Source organism: Aethalodelphis obliquidens, unplaced genomic scaffold, assembly GCF_003676395.1.
Source record: "Aethalodelphis obliquidens isolate GAN/ISIS:26980383/991018 unplaced genomic scaffold, ASM367639v1 scaffold18, whole genome shotgun sequence".
In the NCBI taxonomy this organism is placed as follows: domain Eukaryota; kingdom Metazoa; phylum Chordata; class Mammalia; order Artiodactyla; family Delphinidae; genus Aethalodelphis; species Aethalodelphis obliquidens.
In genome coordinates, this window is record NW_020837962.1 from 1998241 (window position 1) to 2020757 (window position 22517).

Consider the following 22517-nt stretch of genomic DNA (forward strand, 5'->3'; position numbering starts at 1 on the left):
GGAATAAGAGAGGGAGTATGTGTGAGGGGTGGTAGTTTGCAATTTTCTTATTTAATCTTTTAAAAAATTGAAGTACAGTTGACGTACAATACGTTACAGATGTACGATAGAGTGATTCACAATTTTTAAAGGTTATACTTCATTTATAGTTATTATAAAATATTGGCTATACTCCCCTTGTGGCTTATAATAGTTTGTACCTCTTACTTCCCTACCCCTATCTGGCCCCTCCCCTTCCCTCTCCCCACTGGTAACCACTCATTTGTTCTCTGTATCTGTGGGTCTGCTTCTTTTTTGTTATATTCACTAGTTTGTTGTATTTTTTAGGGTTTGCAATTTTAGATAGGGTGACCTCACTGAGGTCTTAAGTGAGTAAAGCCTGGATGGAGACGAGGAGGTGAGCCTTGTGACCATGTGGGCCCAGGGAGTTCCGGGCAAGGGAATAACAGCAAAGGCCTGGGGTGGGGCATGTCTGGCCTGGTGGAGGAAGAATTTCTGAAAGCAAAGCAGGTCACTCATTCTTTTAATATATGAATCAGATGTGAACTATGCAAAACAGCTGCCTTTCAGAAGTTTGGGCAACATCTCCATCACTTATTAGAAGAATTCAACTTTCAGAATCAGAGTATACTCAGTTGAAAGGTAAATTAGTCCATCTGAAATAAAAATCTTTAATGAATATGCTTAAACATCTGTTTTGTGGGGTGATGTGATAATGACACCCCTGAATCACAAAAACAAGGACAATCATACGTGTTTCCTTAATTATAAAATCAGAGTACTGGACCAGATGATCTCTCATACGTATGTATGATAGACACATGCCATTGTGGTGCAGTGGGATTCATGGAAAATTAGGGAGAGACATGAGATGACATGAGAGTGCATAGATGTCATTTCTGGATCAAAAACTCAATTATTCTATGACAACTCTCAGTCTTTTAGACCTAAACCAAGCCAGTTACCATATATATTTGCTATAAATGCACTCGCATGCTTTTGCTCCCATGCTCATCGCTCCTAGGATCTGGAAAATGACACCAATAGTAACCCAAGACTCCTAGTAGTTCAATAGACTCAATTCAGCTTCTACTATTTTGGTGTTTAAATTTTAGATTGAGGTGGATGGAGCTAAAATTTATTCTAGCTAAGCAAAATTGTTTTTCAAATATGGTAAAAATTAACAGTGCTATTTAGGACTTTGTATACAAAAGATTTTCAATAACACCAGTACGTGTACATAACTAATCTACTGCTCATAGAATATTCCGTACCTAGCAGGTAGGTTTTTCCAAGTACTCTATTGGGCCAGAGTTCCTGGACTGAAATATGACAAAGTTAGAAATAATAAAAATGGACTTCTAAAGAAAAGGTGAATCTCAAGTTAAGAAAATGGTGTGCTCCAAAAGGATGTCATTTCTTTTGGAATCTAGAAGAAGAAGAGAACTAATATTCTATCCCAGGCACTGGGGTTAGGTAATTTTATAGACTTTTATTTCATTGAATCCTCACAATAACTCCATGGGGTAGGTATTACTATGAGACCAGGAAAGGGAAGCAACTTGATCAAGGTCACTTCGCAAGTAAATAGGAGACCAAAGGTTCCAAATCATGAGTGTCTGAGAACAAAGCCATGTTCTTCCTGTTAAGTGACATCATCCGAGGACCACACCGCTCCCTTTAAAAAAATACAAGCAGGTTAGGTTTCTGGGGCAATTCTAGTCCCACATTTTTATGCTCTCACAACACTCTGTATCTCATGCTGCACTGTAATTACTTCTCTACACCTGTCTCCTCCACTAAATTGCTTGAGGACCAGAACATCATAAGTAGTAATCAGAGAATGTTTACTATGTGCCATGCGTGATGCTAAGAATTTTACATACATTAGCTCAGTTCATCCTCACAATAATCCTAGGAGGAAGGTACTATTACTGTCTGCAATTTACAGATGCGAAACCGAGTCATACAGAAATGAAGAAACTTGCCCAAGGTCACACAGCTGGTAGCTGGTGAAGGTGAGCTCAAACCCAGAAGCCGCCTAACTCAGGAGAGCACCCTACCGTCCTGTCATCTTTCTGTCTTCAGCACCTACCTCATTCCTGCCAAATAACGGACGGTTAGTAAACGAAATGTTTACCAACACTTAATGTTAATAATGTTGAATGAATATAAAGCTGAATTACGCACTGGGTACACAAATCTAACATGTAACTTTTTTTTTAAAGTTTCCCACGGAAAGCGTGTTCTGAGTTCTGTTTGGAGATGTCAGGATCTGTTTTAACAATGAAAGCATCCTCATGCCCCATTCTTTTGAAAGTACAATCTGGGGAGATATTTTCACAGTTCTCCCACTATTGAGGAGTTGTGTTGGCAGGGACGCCTAGGGTGGTGTATGGTGGTGACATTGGGTAGTGACAGGGGAACAAGTTAGGGCTGGTACATTCAAGATTTTCTAGGGGGTTACATGCTTCTGGGACACTCTGGTCCGTAAGAGCTATGGTGAAAGTTCCTACAGGGGCTGGGGGGTTGAGGAGGTAGAGGATGATCCCGGGGTTGTAGCATTTGAAGAAATTCATTTCTGCCACTCATTTACATTCCATTCAGCGAAGCAGCAGTAACAGCTCCAGCTTCATTACTGGCTGGGACTTGATCAGAAACAGGAATGGCATTTTGCCCTTTTTAATTAGGAACTACCTATAAACTATACTTTGGATATTTCTTTGATTCAGATTGCTCTCTGCCTAATTAGGTTGAAGTGTTACGGGGAGACACAGAGTAATACTGACATCTAGTGGTCATTTCAATACATTTTTTTTCATTTTATCAACTGAAAAAATAAGGAAACATAAAGCTAAATTTATAAGAAAGCAGCAAACAGTAAAAGACTTTACAATGTATCAAGATTTCTGGCTATAAAGAGCCAATTTTTTGCTATTATTTATGATTTACTATGTACCAGGCAGTATGCTAAGCAATTATTTATTTTACTTCATTTAATCCTTGGTAACTTCACAAGGCACTATTTTCTCAATTTAAGCAATGAGAAAACTGAGGCTTGTGAAAATTAAGTACAGTAGCTTGCTTGTAAGCAGTGGCATTACCCTTCAAAGTCAAGTGAGTCTGACCTCAGCTGTACTGCCCTGCCAGTGCTTATAACAATGAGAAATACAAAAGTATAACAAAACTTTCCAATAATCAGTTCACCACGAACCATATAAAACATTCATTCATACATTTATGCATTAAATATTTCTTGAGAGTCTTCTAGGTTCAGGGCAATGTGATAGATATGGTAGGAAGGACAATTATGAATTCCACAACCTCTCTGCCCTTCGAAAGTTCATTAAAAATTGTCGTACATACATGCATCACTCACCCAATATATATGTGTTTGGTACCTACTATGTACCAGTTACTTGTCCTGGGATGAACAAGTTGTTCCTTACTCTTAGGAAGCTTGTCATCTCACGAGCGAGACAGACAAATAAATAGGCAAATACAGTGTGGTGTTCTGAAGTGCTCTGACTGGGGAGAAGCATGGGGAAATCAGAAAAGGTTTCCAAAAGGACAAATAATCATGAAATATGACTCCTTTTCTATATTAATTCTGGCTAAAATTAAATCATTCTTCTCAAAATAATTAAGCAACTAATTAGTTTAATTTCAATCATGGGAGAGAGGGGGGATCAAGATGGTGGAGCAGGAAGACCCTGAGCTCACCACCCCCCACGAGCACATCAAAACTACAACCACATACGGAGCAACTCTCTCTAAGAACGACCTGAAGACTAGTAGAACGGCTCTTTTACAACAAAGGCTGTAAGGAAAGAACCCCATGGAGCCTGGTAGGTGGGGAGGAAAAGAGATCTAGTTGGGACCCACGCCCCTGGTGGGCGACCCAGCAAAGGAGGGGGATGTCAGAAGCTCAGGGATCCTCCCTAAAGAGTGAGGGGTTTGAGCCCCACATCGATACTCCAGCCTGGGGTCCAGCACTGGGAAGACAGGCCCCCTTGGCTGGTTTGGAAACCAGTGGGGCTAACCAGTGGGCTGTAGGAAACCAAGACTCCATTCTTGAAGAGAGTGAGTAAGCACAGACTTGTTTGCTCCCAGTCTCAGCAGAGGCAGCAGACTGAAAACTGCCTGGTGCTCTGGTGGATCTGCCTGACCGCCCCAGTCTGCACTGAGCTCTTGCTCCAGACCTATCCCCCACCAAGGAAGCTCTGCCAGTGGACCCTGGGAGAAGACACGGCCTCTGCCCTCTTCAGATTCAGCTCTCCCACCAAAACCACTGGGCACACGCAGACTGCACAGGGACACTCCCACACAGGGACATGGATTCAAGACTGGGATAGGTAACTGTTTTGCCTAACTTCATAGGGACAAACAGAGAAAGTTAAATAAAATGAGAAGACAGAAGAATATGTTCCAAACAAAAGAGCAAGACAAAATCCTGAGAAAAAAACCTAATGAACAGACGTAAGTAATTTACATGATAAAGAGTTTAAAGCAAGAGTCATAAAAATGCTCACTGAACTTGGGAAAATAGAGAAATATAGTGAGAGCTTCAACAAAGAACTAGAAAAATATTAAAAAAAAAATCAGAACTGAAGAATACAATAACTAAAATGAAAAATACACTAGAAAGACTTAAGTCCTTACTTAAGTAAATTTAAGAAGACTGCAATTATATCAAGGATATTTTCCAACCACAACAGTATGAAATTACAAATCAATTTTGGGAAGAAAAATGGAAAAATACAAACACATGAAGACTAAATAAGATGCTACTAAAAAGCCAATGGGTCAACAAATAAATCAAATAGGAAATTAAAAAATACATTGAGAGGAATGAAAACAGAAACATAACTTTCCAGAATCTATCTAATGCAGTAAAACAGTTCTAAGAGGGAAGTTTATAGTGATACAGGCCTACCTCAAGAAACAAGAAAAAACTCAAATAAACAACCTAATTTTCTATTTAAAGGAATTGATCCTTTAGCCAGACTCATCAAGAAAAAAAGACGAAGGGCCCAAATAAATAAATCAGAATTGAAAGAGACAAACTTACAACTGATATCACAGAAATACAAATAATCATAAGAGAATATACTAAGAGTTATATGCCAACAAATTGGACAACTTATAAGAAATGGATAAACCCCTATAAATACACAATCTTCTAATACTGAATCAGGAGGAAATAAAATATCTAAAGAGACCAATTACTAGTAATAAACTGAATCACTAACAAAAAATCCCAACAAAGAAAAGTCTAGGACCAGATGACTTCACAGGAGAGTTCCACCAAACACTTTAGGAGAGTTAATACCTATCCTTCTCAAACTATCCAAAAAACTGAAGAGGATAGAACACTTCCCAACTCATTTTATGAGCCCAGCATTATCCTGATACCAAAACCAGACAAAGATACTACAAAAAAAAAAAAATTAAGGGCCAATATCCCTGATGAACATAGATGTAAAATCCTCAACAAAATATTAGCAAACTGAATTCAACAATATATAAAAGGATCATACATCATGACCAAGTGGGATTTATTCCAGGGATGCAAGGGTAGTTCAGTACAGAAAAAGTACTGGACAAAATTCAACATCCATTCATGATAAAAACTCTCAACAAAGTTGGTATAGAGGGAACATATCTCAACATAATAAAAGCCATTTATGACAAACCCACAGCTAATGTTATACTCAATGGTGAAAGCTAAAATCTTTTCGTCTAAGATCAGGGACACGACAAGGATGTCCACTCTCACCACTTCTATTTAACGTAATATTGAAAGGTCTAGCCTCAGCAATCAGAGAAGAAAAAGAAATAAAAGGCATCCAAATTGGAAGTGAAGAAGTAAAACTCACTATTTGCAAATGACATACTATATATAGAAAACCCTTAAGACTCCATCAAAAAACGATTAGAATATATAAATTCAGTAAATTCAGTAAAGTTGTTGAATATAAGATTAATATAGAAATCTGTTGTATTTCTATACACTAAGAATGAGGTATCAGAAACAGAAATCAAGAAACAATCCCATTTACAACTGAATGAAAAAGAATAAAATATCTAAGAATTTAGGTATTAAATTAAATAAATTAAACCAATTATAAATTTAATAAGGAGGTGAAAGATCTGTACTCTGAAAACTATAAGACACTGATCAAAGAAACTGAAGACAATACAAATAAATGGAAATATATCCTTTGTTCATCAATTGGAAGAATATTGTTAAAATGTCCACATTACCCAAAGCAATCTACAGATTTAATGCAATCCTCATCAAAATACCTATGACATTTTTCCTAGAACTAGAACAAATAATCCTAAATTTTGATTGGAATCACAAAAGACTCTAAATAGCCAAAGCAATCTTGAGAAAAAAGAACACTGAAGGTATCATGTTCCCTGACTTGAGACTATACTACAAAGTTACAGTAATCAAAACAGCATGTACTGCCCCAAAACCAGACCCAGAGATCAATGGAACAGAATAGAAAGCTCCCAAATAAACTCATGCACATGATCAATTAATCTATGACAGAGTAGTCAAGAATATACAATGGGGAAAAGACAGTCTCTTCAATAACTGGTGTTGGGAAATCTGGACAACTACATGTAAAAGAAAGAAATTAAAACATTTTTCTCACACCATATACAAAAATAAAGTCAAAATGGATTAGAGACCTAACTGTAAGACCTGAAACCATAAAACTCCTAGGAGAAAACATAGGCAGTATGCTCTCTGACATCTGTCTTAGCAATAATTTTTGGATCTGTCTCCTTAGGCAGGGGAAACAAAAACAAAAATAATCAAACTAAAAAGCTTTTGCACAGCAAAGGAAACCAACCAACAAAATGAAATAGCAACCTACTGAATGGGAGAAGATATTTGCAAACAATATGTTCAATAAGAGATTAATATCTAAAATACACCAAAAACTCATACAACTCAACATCAAAACACCAAAGAACCTGATTAAAACATGGGCAGAGGATCTGAATAGGCATTTTTCCAAAGAATACACACAGATGGCCAACAGACACGGACAATGAGATATCACCTCGCACCTCTCAGAATGTCCATCGTGAAAAAGACAAGAGATAACAAGTGTTTTTTGAGGGTGTGGAGAAAAAGGAACCCTCGTGTACTCTTGGTGGGAATGTAAATTGGTGCAGCCACTATGGAAAACAGTATGGAGGTTCCTCAGAAAACTAAAAGGAGAAGTACCATATGATTCACCCATTCCACTCCTGGGTATTTATTTGAAGAAAACAAAAACATTAACTTAAAAAGATATATGCACCCCAATGTTCACAGAAGCATTATTTACAATAGCTAAGATATGGAAGCAACTAAAGTGTCCATGGATAGATGAATGGATAAAGAAGATGTGGAATATATATACAATGGAACATCACTCAGCCATAAAAAAAGAATGAAATTTTGCCATGTGCCACAACATGGATGGACCTGGAGGGTATTTTGCTAAATGAAGTAGTCAGACAGAGAAAGACAAATTCTGTGTTTTCACTTTTATGTGGAATCTAAAAAATAAAACAATGGAAGAAATACAACAAAACAGAAACAGACAACAAACTAGTGGTTACCAGTGAGGAGAGGGATGGGGCGAGAGGCAAAAGAGGTGAAGGGGAGTAAGAGGTACAAACGATTAGGTATAAAATAAACAAGTTAAGGATGTAATGTACAGCACAGGGAATATAGTCAATATTTATAATAAATTTGTATGGAGCATAATCTATAAAAATACTGAATTACTATATACCTGAAACCAATATAATATTGTATGCTAACTATACTGAAAAAAATTGTTTTGAAAATTTCAAATCATGGGAAAAAATATTCTTTAAAGAGGAAAACCAAACTCTTTTAGGAAATATATAAAGAATATTTATAAACATTTCAAATCTGAGTAGTTTCTAAAAGCAAATGCCTGTCAATTACTAAGTATTGACTGAATATGAGCTTAGAAAACAAGGAAACGTCAATCTTACATTTAGTTTCTTATTCAGGCCATAAATATTCACTAAGCATCCAAAATGTGTCAGGTATTGTGTTAACACCTGGAAGCACAATGTTGAACAAAAACATCCAATGCTGTTCACAAGAAGGTTCTAGTTTAGAGTTTAGCAGAGGGAACAGATACATACAGAAAAAAAAGAAAGTGCAAACGTATATACAAATAACAATAAGGCTTCAAATTCTTACCGGTAATTAAATCTGAAGGTATTCTATCAGTCAAGAAATCAACCACAAGTATTCGACTTGTTGCAAATATCACACCGCCTTGTGTGTACGCCTCATAGCGATTGCTACTTGTGATTTCATTTGTTACTCGGCGAGGGAGATGTTCAACTCCTTCTAACTTCAGCTGATTGATAAAATATTCCTAAATTAAATCAAACTTGATTAGTAGACCGTTTAATAGAGGGCAGTTTTTATTAGGTTACCAGTATTTGTATTTAAAGTGATATGCTGCCTTTTTCAGAGATCATGAACTTAATAATGAACATACAAACTAAATTACTTTACGCTGATCAACCAAACAATCGACATTTATCTAGGGTTTTGTTTTTGTTCTGGGGTTTGCACTAAGGACTCACTGCACTTGAGATGTTATTAGCAGTTTAACGACAACGAAAGACTTTTAAAATCCTGAGTTAAAAGACTTCTGCTACCTAGAAAATACTGCCCACCAGAGGCAACTCTGCAAGCAAGTGTAAATACCATGTGAGAAGATAACAAGGGAATCCTTTCCCCAGGTGGTGTTTTAGACTATTAGTTCTGTCCTGGTCCACCCTAGAGGGGATTTCATCATGTCAATGGGACCCTTGGTCCTTTAAGTTTGATACCACCTTTCCTGGGGGGGCCCCCGTGTTGTGCTAAGCGCTAGTCAAGCACTAGGGATACCTAGATGGATCAGTCAGGGAGCGTGTGGTCACTCTTCTCAGCTGGCATTTTCCTTCTGGCCATCTGCTCTAGATATCTAAGGGCTCATCAGAGTCGTCAGATCAAGCTGTGTCGCCTGTCACTACCCCTCAGCAAAGGTGTATCCCCCTTCTATCTTCCTCAGTGTTCTCCACTCTCCCTAACCCAGGTACCCTTCCCCAATACCCTCAGCTCCCAGGTCCCTTCCCTTCTGACCCTATGCCCCTCTTCCCACAGCCTGGGTGAACCCCCAGTCCCTCCTCTGCCCTACAGGGTTCTCCCCAACCTCAGCGTCTCCTTTCACGTCTCCCCATTCCCTTCAGAGATTCCTCCATCCCCATCACTGTTCCCTTTTAGAGACCTCACTCCTCTACCTCCAGCCAGTCCCTTAATACCCAACTTCAGGACTGCCTCGTTATTCCCTTCCACATCCTCCACCAGACAACTCCCCACCCTCTTCAGAGACCTCCAATCCTTCCCACCTCCACGCTTCTCAAATGACTCCCCTACTCCTCTCAGAGACCCTCCAACCCTTTCAGGTCCTCGAACCCGTGTCAGGGTCCTGCGACCCCGCCCACCGTCTCAGCGTCCCCGCACCCGCGTCAGGGGCCTGCATCTGTCTCAGCGACCCCTATTCAACGCCTTCCCGCCCGCGTCAGGGACCCGCATCGCCCTCAGAAGCCTGGCCTCCGCGCCGAGGCCTGCGTCTGCTACGAAGGCTCCCAGCGTTCCCGGGGTCCCCTCCCCCAGCGCGGGCGGCCGCACCTCCTCGGCTGGCTGTGTGTTGAGCACCAGCACCAGGCACGCCGGGTGGCAGTGCAGCCGGAGGAAGTGGTAGAGGAGCCGGTCCGCGCCGAGGCCACGGGCGCACACCACCAGCCCGTCCGCGTCCAGTAGTTCCAGCACCAGCTGCCGTTCATACTCCAGCAGCGGCGCCATAGCTGTCTCTCGAGCCGGCAAGCCCGGTTCCATGGGCGCCCTTCGCCGCCGCGGCCGAACGTAGCCGAAGAGAGCCGAGTCCGAGACGAGAGCGAGCAGAGCGCGGCCGAAGAGAGCCGAGCCCGAGAGGACACGAGCCGGCCGAACGCAGCCGAAGAGAGCCGAGCCCTGGAAGACGAGCGAGGCCGAACTCAGCCGAAGAGGAGCCGAGAGGAACCGAAGATTCGTTGAGTCGCCGGGAGGTGCTAGTGCTCCCAACAGGTGTCTCTTTTCAGGCTTCAGGCTGCGCCCCAGAGTCTTCAGTTATTTCACCTTCTCTGTACCTTCGATTTGAGAGTCAGGCGGCCTAGACCTAGACCTAGACCTGGACCTAGAACATAAGCTACCACCAAGCGAGAAAGGAGAATTAAACCCAAGGAGCTTAGTTCCCCGACCTTGACAATTGAAAAAGTTGTCAGTCTAAGGATTGCGCCTAGAATTGGTAGCACCTGCTTCCCAGGGTGAGGTTTGCTCCTTTCTTTTGCAATGGGCCCCTCTTTTTAAAAAATTTTGAATAAGCAGCATAGCTTACTAACTTTAGGCTCTTGTTTCTCTCAGAAAGTCTTGAATACAATTAGCTATGTGAAAAGTCGCAATCAGGTGTTCCAGCGGCCGCCGCGTCCCGTCTTCCACTAGGGGGACACCTTCGGTATTATTGGTTCTATACCTAGAAACGCCTGTTAATTTCACTAGAGGAATTGTTCTGTGTCGACGTCCCTTTTCCCCAATCTTCATTGTTAGAAAATTAAAAATACTTTATAAGTAAGCAAAAATAAAACCCACTTCTTATTCCATTACCCAGAAATAACCACTGTAACATCATGATATCTACACTTTTAGTCTTTTTTTTTTTTTTTTTAGTATATAAAAGCTCTCTCACCACACAGAATTCTTTTGCTGATGTAATAAGCAACCCTGACTTAAATCCAGGGTTTGTCACTATCATTTGACAAGCCTCTGAACATGGTATTTAATATTCTTTTACAAAATCCTTTTATATGGCTGATGAGATTTCTGCAATGAGGATGTACCATACTTATTTACCCAGCTCCTTATTAGTGGACATTTAGTCTGTTTCTGTTCCCCCTGTCATATTATAAGCAATATTTCACTGAGTATCTTTGGACATAAATTCAACCATGCCGCTAAGATGCACTTTAGAAGTGGATACTTACTAGGATAAAGAGAACAAACATATATAAGGCTTTTCATTATATTCATAGCGCCACATTGCCCTCTAGAAAGCCTGTACCAATTTACATTCACATCAGAAGTTTACAAGAAGATCTGTTTCTCTACCTCTTACTGCTTAATCCAGTGTTTTACATTTACATTTTTTCAAGATTAAAACAGTATATAGTAGTTCCTAAATGCTGGTCAAATGGAAAAGACTGTCTGGAGACATTCTCCATACAGCAGTTCCTATGAGACAGATATGAATCCCTCCACTTTTGCAACTGAGAAATGGAGGCTCAGGGAGGTTATGTGACTTGGGCAAGACCACTGTGTATTTCTTAGATTTAGTTCAGGACATGATAAGTAGGGACTCAACATACGTAGGGTATGCATGTTGAAGTGACAACGCTGAAATTCAAACATGATTCCGCAGCTGTGATATGCAAAGTAATGGCTCTCCAACGATGTCCATGTCCTAATCCCTGGAACCTGTGAATATATTACCTTATGTGGCAAATGGGACTTTGCAGATGTGATTAAGTTAGAGATTTCAAGATGGGGAGATTATCTTGGATTATCAAGGTGGGCCCAATATAATTACAACAGTCCATATAAGGGAAGAAGAGAGACAACAGGGTCAGAGTCAGAGAAGGAGATGTGACAAGAAGCAGAGGTTGGAATGGTGTGGAAGAGGCCACAAGCCAAAGAATGCAGCCTTTAGTAGCTGAAAAAGGCAAGGAAATGAAGTCTCCTGTAAAGCCTCCAGAAGGAACACATCCCTGCCAACCCATTTTGGACTTCTGACCCCCAGAACTGGAAGATAATGAACTGTTTTAAGCCACGACATTTGTGGTAATTTGTTATGGCAGCAACAGGAAACTAATACACAAACATTCACTATTACTACTACACTGAGCTCTAAAGATGAAGTCCCCAGCTGGTGAAAACAAAACAAAACAAAGCAAAATAAAACAAAGCACATGGGAGTATATGATGAAACAATAATATTGGAGGGTGCTTGGTCAATATATATAGAAATTTTAAAAATATCTGTATAGATCCATATACACATGATATTTACCCCACAAATGTTTATTTGGCACCAACTATGTGTCAGTAAACAAAACAGGTAAAATCTGTGCCACCATAGAACTTATATTCTAATGGGGAACTTGTGTATGAAGGTGTTTATTCATCATATAATTTTGTGAACTATCATTATTTCTCAGGCATTTCTCCTGAATTTCCAATACTAGGAGACTAGTCAGAACTTCTTCCTGCATCCCATAAGTGGGATATCATACAACAATTATAAGCTGTAGGTGGCAAGATACCCAATCCATGCTATTACATACTAAAAAAGTAATTTCAAAACAATGATGTATAGGATGGTTCCATTTGTTTAAAAAACCAGCCAACAGATATTATTTCCTTATGACTGCATAGAAAAGCTCTTAACAAAAGGAATTACTTCTGGGGAGTTGAAATGGGTGGTTTGTGTAGGGTGAGACCTTTACATTTCAGTTTACTCCCTTCTGTTCTGTTTGACTTTCTTACCATGAACTTATATTGTTTTTATAATGAAAAAAAAAGAAAAAACTTCCCAGGTACTAAATAAATACGTCATCAGCACTGCATAGTATTACCTCGTGAATTCGAGATTTAATATGTGTGTGCTGGCCCACAACGTCAAAAGTTGGTATCTGGGGAAACAGACTTTTGTAAGTTCTAACAGGTATCTAGACATTGTAGTTTTGTCTGTGGGCAAAAGTTTTCCACTTAAGGTAAAGGATTCTTTTTTTCCCCCTATGTCACTGTCACAACAATTCTTCAAACATTTCCTTATTTTTAGATTGTTCTGATCATCAGAGCCATCTCCCCTCCAGATCACTTTGCAAGTTTCAGTTTTGCCCACAAGGACACAGCTCGGGCAGCGGTCCTTTGGTCTTTGGCATTGGGCTGGGAGTGAGATTAAGCATCATTTTCCTTCTGACCGGAGGTAGAAACCAACACACCTCAGTTAACCCTAGCTTGACTGCTGTACGTAGGCCACTGTAATTTCTCTTAGCAACCTCAGTCTTTCACATACATATGGGGAATGCCTACTAAATCTAGAGGATGGGGAAAAGATAAAGAGAACTTTTCCTAGATTTAGCTCCTCTGCTAGGGCCAGATCACCACTGGGCCTCTTAGAGCTTACTTGTGTGGTCTAAGCGTCCATTCAGGCTGTAAGTCAGAAATGAGACAGGCCTGGGACCTGGTCCCAGGTCCCTTTGCTGCAGTGTTGCAATGCTTGCACCTGGACATACCTCTCCTCCAGCAACAAAATACAAAGAAACTATATGGGACTAAAAATAACTGCACGTATGCACAGTTAGGGCAAATTCTGAACAAAGGATACAAAGAGACCAAAAAACCCAACTGCCACTTCTGAAGAGCCTGGAGCAAAAACAGGGTGTTGGGAGCAAAAGTAGGGTACTGAGCATGCCCCCTGCACTCAGCATCACCAGAGGGGTGGGCAAAACACCTAAGCCTGCCCTCCTGTCCAATCCCTGGACACACCCCCACCCTCACCCCATGTAAGGGTCCAGCTCCCCCCCACCCCCTTGGGGAGCAGCAAGCAAGGGAACCCGTTGCTTGTTCTCACTCCCCCCTGCTGCAGCAGGGGCCCCAGTAAAGCCTTGCCTGAATTTCTTGTCGGGCCTCTGGTCAATTTCTATTGACTGGGGAAGGCCAGGAACCCTGGTCTGTATCAGAAAGACCTGGGCTTGAAAACCAGCACAGCTACCTACCAGCTGTGTGAACTATGTAAGTTATTTAACCTCTCTGTGCCTGAGTTGCCTCATCTTTAAAATGGGGCTGATGTAAAAAAGAATGAAATAATGCTATTTGCAGCAACATGATGGACCTAGAGATTATTATACTAAGTGAAGTAACTCAGACAGAGAAAGATAAATACCATATGATATTACTTATATGTGGAATCTAAAATATGACACAAATGAACTTATTTACAAAACAGAAACAGACTCACAGACATAGAAAACAAACGTGGTTAAAGGGGAAAGGGGGTAAGGGATAAACTAGGAGTTTGGGATTAACAGATACAAACCACTATATATAAGATAGATAAGCAACAAGGCCCTACTGTATAGCATGGGGAACTATTGGGTTGGCCAAAAAGTTCGTTTGGGATTTTCCGTAAGATGTTACAAAAACGAACTTTTTGGTCAACCCAATATATTCAATAGCCTGTAATAAACCATAATGGAAAATAATCTGAAAAAGAATATCTATATCTATATCTGAATCACTTCGCTGTATACCAGCAACTACCATAACATTGTAATCATTGTAAATCAACTATACAAAAAATAAATAAATAAAGTAAAATGGGGCTGATAATACAACCTACCTCATGGGGTTGTTGTAGAGATTAATTGAGCCAAAGAATATAATAGGATATGAATATTCAACCAATTTAAAATCAGAAACTTAATGACAACTGCTTTAAGTGATCCAACCCATTCTAGGACCTGAGGCACACGTACTCTAAGGATGGAAACCAAACATTCTGAGGCTCCTCCCTGCCCTTCAATAAGGGGAAAGTAGCTTGTGGTTGCTAATCTTTCGGGTTCTGGCTTTAAAACACCTTAAGAATGATTATGAGAGGAAAAGAAGATATTTACATGGAGGAATGATGAGGATGTTGGCTCAGAACTTGAGGGAAGACTGACTGGGGGTGTGGGGAATGAGGGGCAATCAAGGAGGTTTCTAGGGAAATCCTGGGACTGGCTCTCAGAAAAGATGTCCAGCCCACTGCCTGGAAGGACAGGACTAAAGGAAAAGGCCCACGAGGCCATGAGTCACAGGAACCTCCCACCCAGAGCCTACAGCCTTCCCCTCACCACTCAGTCTATATGGCAGGGGTGGGGTTTGCAATCCCAGCATCCTGTCCATGGCCCAGCCAGGCTGGTTCATGAAATGAATCCTCATAAATAGAATTACAATATATCTGTGGTGTTAAAATATCATGGGGAAGTCCATTAGGAAAAGTAATGTCTTAAAAGTTAATGAATAAAAAGATTGAGAAGCACTGCTCTAGAAGGTGCTTTTAATCATCACACAGGTTAGGAAGGCCAATCAGCTAGAGAAGGCAGGCAAGTGACTTAACCATTGTAAAAATAACTAAGTGATACTTATTGTAGGCTTGCTACATGCAGACACTACGGTCAGACTATTACATGCCTGTGCAGGGCATGTCACTAAGCACCATCCCAGCCCCAACTCGCTCTGTTCTGCTCCTTCCTCCCCTTAGATGGGAGTGGGGCTCCTTCCACCACCACGATCCCCTTCCTTTGAGATCAAGGTGTCCTGGGGTGGTGTCCACTGAGATAACAAGGTAGGTACTGCTATGTTCACCTTATTTTACAGGTGAGGAGAAGAAGACATAGACGTTAACTAGCTTGTCCAAGGCTACCCAGCTAATCGTGGAGCATGGAACACAGTCCACCTAACTTCTAAACCTGTGTTCTTCACACCTACTGCCTCCTTAGTTGCTTGACACTGGAAGGCCTTGAATGCCATCCTGAGTTGTTTAGATTTGAACACGTGGCTCAGATGGTCCCCATCCTTTCCACGCTTAAGCATCCCTTTAACATAAACTCAGAATACTCTTGGATGGATCCTTCAGGAAGGCAGTCGGATTTTTTATGTCTGTTGGTTGGGACAATGCATTTAAAAAGTTACTATGAATTCAGCAATGCTTTCATATGGCATTATTTCATATAGATTTTTGACTTATTAATTCCAACAGCACCTACAAACATTTGAGAAACTTTAGTATATGACCTCTAGTACTGATTCTGTCTGTGGGCAATGGTTGGTACACACAGGACTGGGGAAGCAGTTGCAATACCTGTAGAGTTCTGCTCACGACCTAAGGTCCGTGGGAGATCCATTGGTGTGTATCACACATATCAATTGTCTGAAAATGAAATCACCTGTGTACTAATGCTGTATTGTTAAGTCCACTAAAAGAAGACAGTATTTGGTTGACTAATTTTTACTCATAGAAGCAGAGGGAGTTTAATCATTAAACTAATCTTTTCTCCTGGAAATAAGGACTTTCGATGGATGGTAATTAAAATAAAAATATTATTGCTGCTTTGACAAGCCATTCATCATTAACAGAAAAGGAAAAAAAAAAGTAAGAATGATGTGGAACACAAAAAGCAATTACCTGCCCCTCTGTGCAAAAAGTAGCCTTTTGTGAAAATGATAGTGGTTCCTATGGGTTAGCAGTTAACCTTTTGTAGGGATTTAGGAGGAACCCCATGGAGGCTTTCCCACGGGGAAAATAATACTTAAATCCCGCAAGTTTTGTGGAGTGTGTTTTTCCTTATTTTTGGAGACATTCTTTTTCCCTTACTGCACCCTCTGTCTTAGAATGCATTCTGAGAAGAGGCAGAGAGCAGTGCAAAATAAAAATTCAGGGCATCTTGTTAAAAAATTGAGAATTTCAAGGTGGTGACCGTAGAGCATTCTACCAAGCATGGGGCCTTCCTGAGCCTGTGTGACTGTACATGCCTTGGAACTGGCTCTGGCAAAGAGGTTTGACCTTGCAAATGACAATGTTCTAAGAGTTATCTGGCTTTGTTAGTAGGCACTGATGACTCTGCTGTTGTAATCCATTTGCCTGATTTGGAGTTAGTCTTGTGGGGGAAAGTTGGGCTAGTGATGGGAGGGGCCATTTCCCTGGGGACCTATTCACAAGGGTCTTAAATGTAGACTTCTGATGTTTTCTCCAAATGTGGTTCTACCTGCCATCTTGTAGAAGAGGGCAGGGATGATAGAAGAAGACAGTAAATTTGGGTCTGATTATTGGACCACATTGCCTGTAGCGACCTTTGACTTAATATTAAAAAGAAATAAATCATGTAATTTTATTGTAGGACCTTGTCATTGGGGTGGGGCCTGTATACAGACTTAATTTTGTAATTTATAAGTAATACATAGCTATCATTTTAAGCATACTTGCAATAATACTATGATTATCCAAAAATCCCAAATAATAATATTTTACTGTAAAAAATCCCCCCCAAACCCTGTGGTTTTTTATTAATCAAAAACAATTGATTTTGTTGAGTGAAAAAAGCAAGGTGCAGAACAATGTATAAAATATGCTACCTTTTGTGTAAGATAATTTTTGTGAATATAGATTTATGCTTGAATATACATAAAAAAATCTGGCAGGATATAAGAAACTAAGATAGTTGGTCTTCTGTTGAAGGAAATTGGACAGATTGGATTCAGGATGAGAGGGAGATTTTTGTTTTTCATTGTTTATCTTTTAATTCTTTTTGCTATTTTGAATCATACAGTTTAAAAAAGTATTAAAAAATAAACAAAATTAACAAATAAAAATGTAATTCAATAAGAGCTAAATCAGTTATTATACATTGAACCAAATTTTGGGGTTAAAAGCATTAATTTAGTAAATAAATGAATCTAAATTATAGCCATTTGAAAAAAAATCCCATTTTGTCATTTCTTCATGGCCTGGTCCTTTCTTGACCTCTGAGATGCTTGATTTGGAGTTTGCTTCTTATATTTTTCTAAGAAATGCCATCGGGTGAAGGTACTTTCCCAATAAAAAATAGGTTTAGGGAATTCAAAGCTGGCTCATTTCAAAAGTAGAATTGATTGTTATTTAACATAAATCTAATCAGGCCTAGTTTTGCCTCCACAGGGAGATATGATATACAGCATTGACATTTGGAGTGAGAATGATGTTTAGAAGTCAAGACAAGTGCTTGGAATAACAGAAAGGGGGAAATAGTATGATAGTTTGTGTATCATTTTGGTGGGAGAAATGAGATTGTGAATAGCTTATTCATGGAGATTTTTCTTTAGGACTAATAAATCAAAAGGTTGATTCTTTACCCAATCTTGAAAAAAGAATAAATGGCATTCTTTCTCTTTTCTCTCCTATGTCACTTCCAGATAAATCCTTGAGTTTTTTAACCATATCAAATTTTATCATACACTATAGTCAGTGCAATGGATGCTGTGGTGTGCTTCCTCATACTCCATTTAAAGCAGAAATATTTATTTCCTCATCTGCTGGAAATGTTGGAGGCCAACAGTTCTCATCTGAGTCTCTAAGTCTTGCTCTCAGCTGAAGAGAGCTGCCTCATCCCTTCTCCTTCCTGGGGCTAGCCAGGTATGATTGGAATGGATATATTAGGTGTTTGCGAGAGCCCCGCATTGCTTCCCTGGCCTGTGGAGTAAAAACTACCATAGTGGGAGCTGGCCAACTGCAAGTGTCTAAAATGACCCTTCTCTCTCACTTCAGCCAGAATAGTATATAAAAAACAATATTGCAGGGGGTAGCAATCCCCATCATACCTTCATTTAATTCACTGGTCTGTCCCCTACAAAAGTCAGATGAATCCTGGTAGGCGAGAGTGGATACTGCAAACTCAACAAAGTAGTAGCCCCAGTTGCAGCATGGGATGCTTTTGAAACCTACCTGCAAATTCTTTGACACTCTTCCATCAAGAGGTGCTGTTCAGATCCCCTGTCCTTGAATCTAGAGGGGGCTTTGTGACTATCTTGATGATTAAAATGTGGCAGAAGTGATTCTGCTGCATGACTTCCAAGGTTAGTTTAGTAAAGGCCATGTTGGTTTCTTTTGGGACACTCACTCTGGGAGCCTTCAGTTGCCATGTAACCAGTCTGGCTACCCTGAGTCCACCGTGTCAAAACACTACTTCGAGATATGGGTGAGAGAGAGGGAGGAGAGGGGAAGAGATAGAGAGAGAGAGAAGAGAGAAGAGAGAAGAGAGAAGAGAGAGAGAGAGAGAGACAGAGATTGAGACTTGCCTGAGCAACCTTGGATGTTTCAACATATGAATGAAAAAGGCTTTGTGATGACCCTGACCCCAGGCGCTGACTAACTGTAACCCCATGAGAGACCCTGATTGAGAACTGCCCACCTGAGCTGAGCTGATCTCCAGAATTAGAGCAAAATAAATGCTTGTTATTGTTTTAAGGCATTGAATGGTTTGTTACAAGTAGGTAACTGGAACATAGCTGCTGTGCCAGATATGGTATCTTTTGCTGGAGGAGATCAATATGACCTCAGGTACATGGCATGTGACTACTGATGGAAGAAATGTGCTGATTTTCAACCCTATCAGAAAGGAGGACCAGAAACAGTTTGCATTTACTTAGGATGGACAACAGTATACATTTATTTTCTTGCCCCAGTCTTATTAACTTTCCTTCCCTTTGTCAAAATATAGTCCCAAAGGTCCTTGGTCATCTGGACATCCCATAGAACATCCTATTGGCTCACTCTACTGATGACATCATTGACATACCAAATGGGCAAGAAGTGGCAAGTACTTTGGAGGCGGTGGTATGATATCTATGTGTTGTAGCCTGTTTGGGCTGCTATAACAAGATACCACAGATTGGGTAGCTTATAAACAACAGAAATGTATTTCTCACTGAAGAAATCCTTGGGTGTCTTTTGATACTCATTGGCCCAATTTTGGTTGGCCTGAGAAACACATGTGACCAGGTGCTCAGACTCCTCAGATAAGAGGGTCTAAAGCAGCTGCGTAGCACAGGGACATCAGCTCGGTGCTTTGTGACCGCCTGGAGGGGTGGGATAGGGAGGGTGGGAGGGAGGGAGACACAAGAGGGAGGAGATATGGGAACATATGTATATGTATGACTGATTCACTTTGTTGTAAAGCAGAAATTAACACACCATTGTAAAGCAATTATACTCTAATAAAGATTTAAAAAAAAAAAAAGAGGGTCTAGATTGTTCCACCAGATAAGCCACCTTGACCTGCAGAAGTGCTAGCCATGGGTGAGGGGAATCTAGAATGGCTGGTTGGAGGAGGGGTATAAAGAGAAGCAGTTTTGGCACTGGGACCTGCTTTAGTGATGGGGGCCATAGTTCATCACATTAATTATTCTGTGGAAATTTGCCCCAGGAAAAGAGACCCAACAGAATCCTGGAGAAGCTGCTCACAGACTTAATTATGTGAAACACATGGATCTGACAAGGGGTAGACTGTAGTGGATACTTTAATGTGCTGACCAGATCACACCCTTCCAGGACTGAAACATTCATTCTCTCAGCTGCTGGGAATATTGGCAGTTGTAAGTTCTTGGCTGAGTTCCTTTCTAAGAATTGCCTTCAGCTAAAAAGAGGTGCTTTGCTCAAGATTACTCCCTGGCTCTGTACAGGGGCGGCCACAACTAAGGACTGGTTGATGCAGGGGTTGGAAGTTCTCTTGCCCCAATTCAGGCCAACCCAGCTCCAGAACACCTTATAAGATCAGCTGAGGCCTTTGTTGTGACCGTATCACAATTCAACCTCTCCTTTTGATCAGTCTTGCTTTCTTTACTTCCTTATAGGTGTTGAGAACACCCCAATGAATTTCCTGTATGGAAATCTTTTTCTCAAAGTCTGCTCCCTGGAGAATCTGACTTGTGACAGACAGGAAATGCATTTACCAATTATTAAGCACATTTTAACATTATTATACGTATGTTTAGTGCACAAAAATGGGAAAATACAGAACAGTAAAAGGAAGAAGAGAAAAAGTAACCATAACTATTTTTTGTAGATAGCTTTTGCTTTTATTTGAATGATATTATACTTATCATATTGCTTTTCACCTAACAATATAATTTGGAGATCAGTGTAAAATAGGTGCTTGAGGGTGAGCAATTGAAATTGATTCTGGTTTATTAAAAAACAGAAAGCTCTTTGTTGAAAGCTATTCCGTGGTTCACAGAATTGCCAGGAAGGCTAGAGAATCAGGTTACTAAGAACAGAAACCAGGGAAATTAGGGACCAAGACCATAGGTAGAGCTACTCCCTGGGGAGTATGAGCCACTGTGGCCACCACTGGATGGTGGACACATTCTCCTCTGTCTCTGTGTCTTTGTATCACTTGTTTCACATCCAAAGCCCCAAATGGAGATGTCTGTCCATATCCCCAGCTGCTAGGATGTGGCAAAAGTGTGTAAATGGCCTTTTCATGGTCTGCAAAGAGATGTGACAGCCAGTCTCTGTCTCCTAGAAGTTCCTTTTCCTGCTTCCATCCTGTCTGTTAGAGGCTGTCCTCATGTGCTTGGTGATCACTGGCTCGCTGTTAATATTAAAGAGTGGGGTACCAAAGGGATGACTGAAAGCTGTGTGTGTGTGAGTGGGGCTGGTAGACTAATTGGTTTCATTGAGGGATCTCCATACTTCACCTTCTCTAGGTCTTTCCTCTTGGGAAGTGTTGCTTTTTGGGAGAAGAATCCACCAGGTTTCTACCTGGGGACACATGAGTCTGGTTTCCAGAGCTCTGGGACTTGGCTGGGAGGTTTCTGCAGAACAAAGTTTAATAATGGTCATGCCTTGCCTTTGGCTTTAGTGGAACTGTTTGTTTCCATTTTAAGATGTTTCTTCTGGTCCGGGGTAGTTTTCGTATATGTTATTTCTCCTTTTTAGTAGTTTATTTAAACTCTGGAATGGATGTTGGATTTTATCAAATATTCTTAAGCGTCTATTGATATGATCATATAATTTTTTTCCTTGATTTATTGAAAAACGTTGAAATTTAGATTTCCTAGTAACAATCCGTTCTTGATTTCCATAGGCATTTTAGCTAATTGGATAACAGCACTTTCGGAAAGTCTATAACAATGTATCTGTGTAACCATAGTAGCCAAAAAGAAGTCTCATTCCAGGAGGTTCAGCCCAATGTACTCACAAAAGCACAGGCCCTGGAACCAGAGAGCTGTATCTTTGAGTCCTGCTTCTGCATCTTACTAATTATATGGCTGTGGCAAATTTCTTGATCCTCAGACTTTTCACCTGTGAAATGGGTATACAGAAAGGAAAGTTAACTCATGGAAATGTTTTGAGGATTAACTGAGTTAATCTGCTGCATAGACAGAGCTCAGTAAATATTAGGCAAAAGATATTTTTGAATGAAGTGTATACCTGCAAGAACAGAGCAACTTGGTAACCATAGATGTCAAAAGACAGTATGGAGGTAGTTTTGTTAGTGTGAGCTGAAGCTTCAAAGAGCTATATTTCATATCAAATTGTTAGCACTCTGAGAAAATACACGTTTCTCCCCCAATCATTTTATTCACCACACATTTTATTCCTAACACCAGTTGCATATTAAAAAATATTATTAAAATTAAATAAAGAAATTATATTTAGATGAAACTTTTCCTTGTTTCTTCCTCCAGAAAAATTACTATGGTTCCAAGAAAGAAGATTGCAAATAAATGGAAATTGAATATTAACTTTTTGGGTGAATTTATTTTGAGTAAGCATTAAATCCAAGGGAAGGAACTGAAAAAT

The 22517-nt window shown here is 40.2% G+C and overlaps 1 protein-coding gene across 2 annotated transcripts in view; it reads right to left on the reverse strand.

Moving 5' to 3' along the window:
* ERCC4 (ERCC excision repair 4, endonuclease catalytic subunit) overlaps nt 1–9972 on the reverse strand; it is a 34734-nt gene extending 24762 nt beyond the window's left edge. For both annotated transcript variants that reach the window (XM_027117349.1, XM_027117350.1), the window contains exons 1-2: nt 9734–9972; nt 8249–8429 (exon numbers count right to left, since the gene is read on the reverse strand). In XM_027117349.1, coding sequence (XP_026973150.1) covers nt 8249–8429; nt 9734–9940 — 388 coding nt within the window. In that variant the 5' untranslated portion in view covers nt 9941–9972. The remainder of the gene's footprint in view (nt 1–8248; nt 8430–9733) is intronic.
* Nucleotides 9973–22517: the final 12545 nt, after the last annotated feature.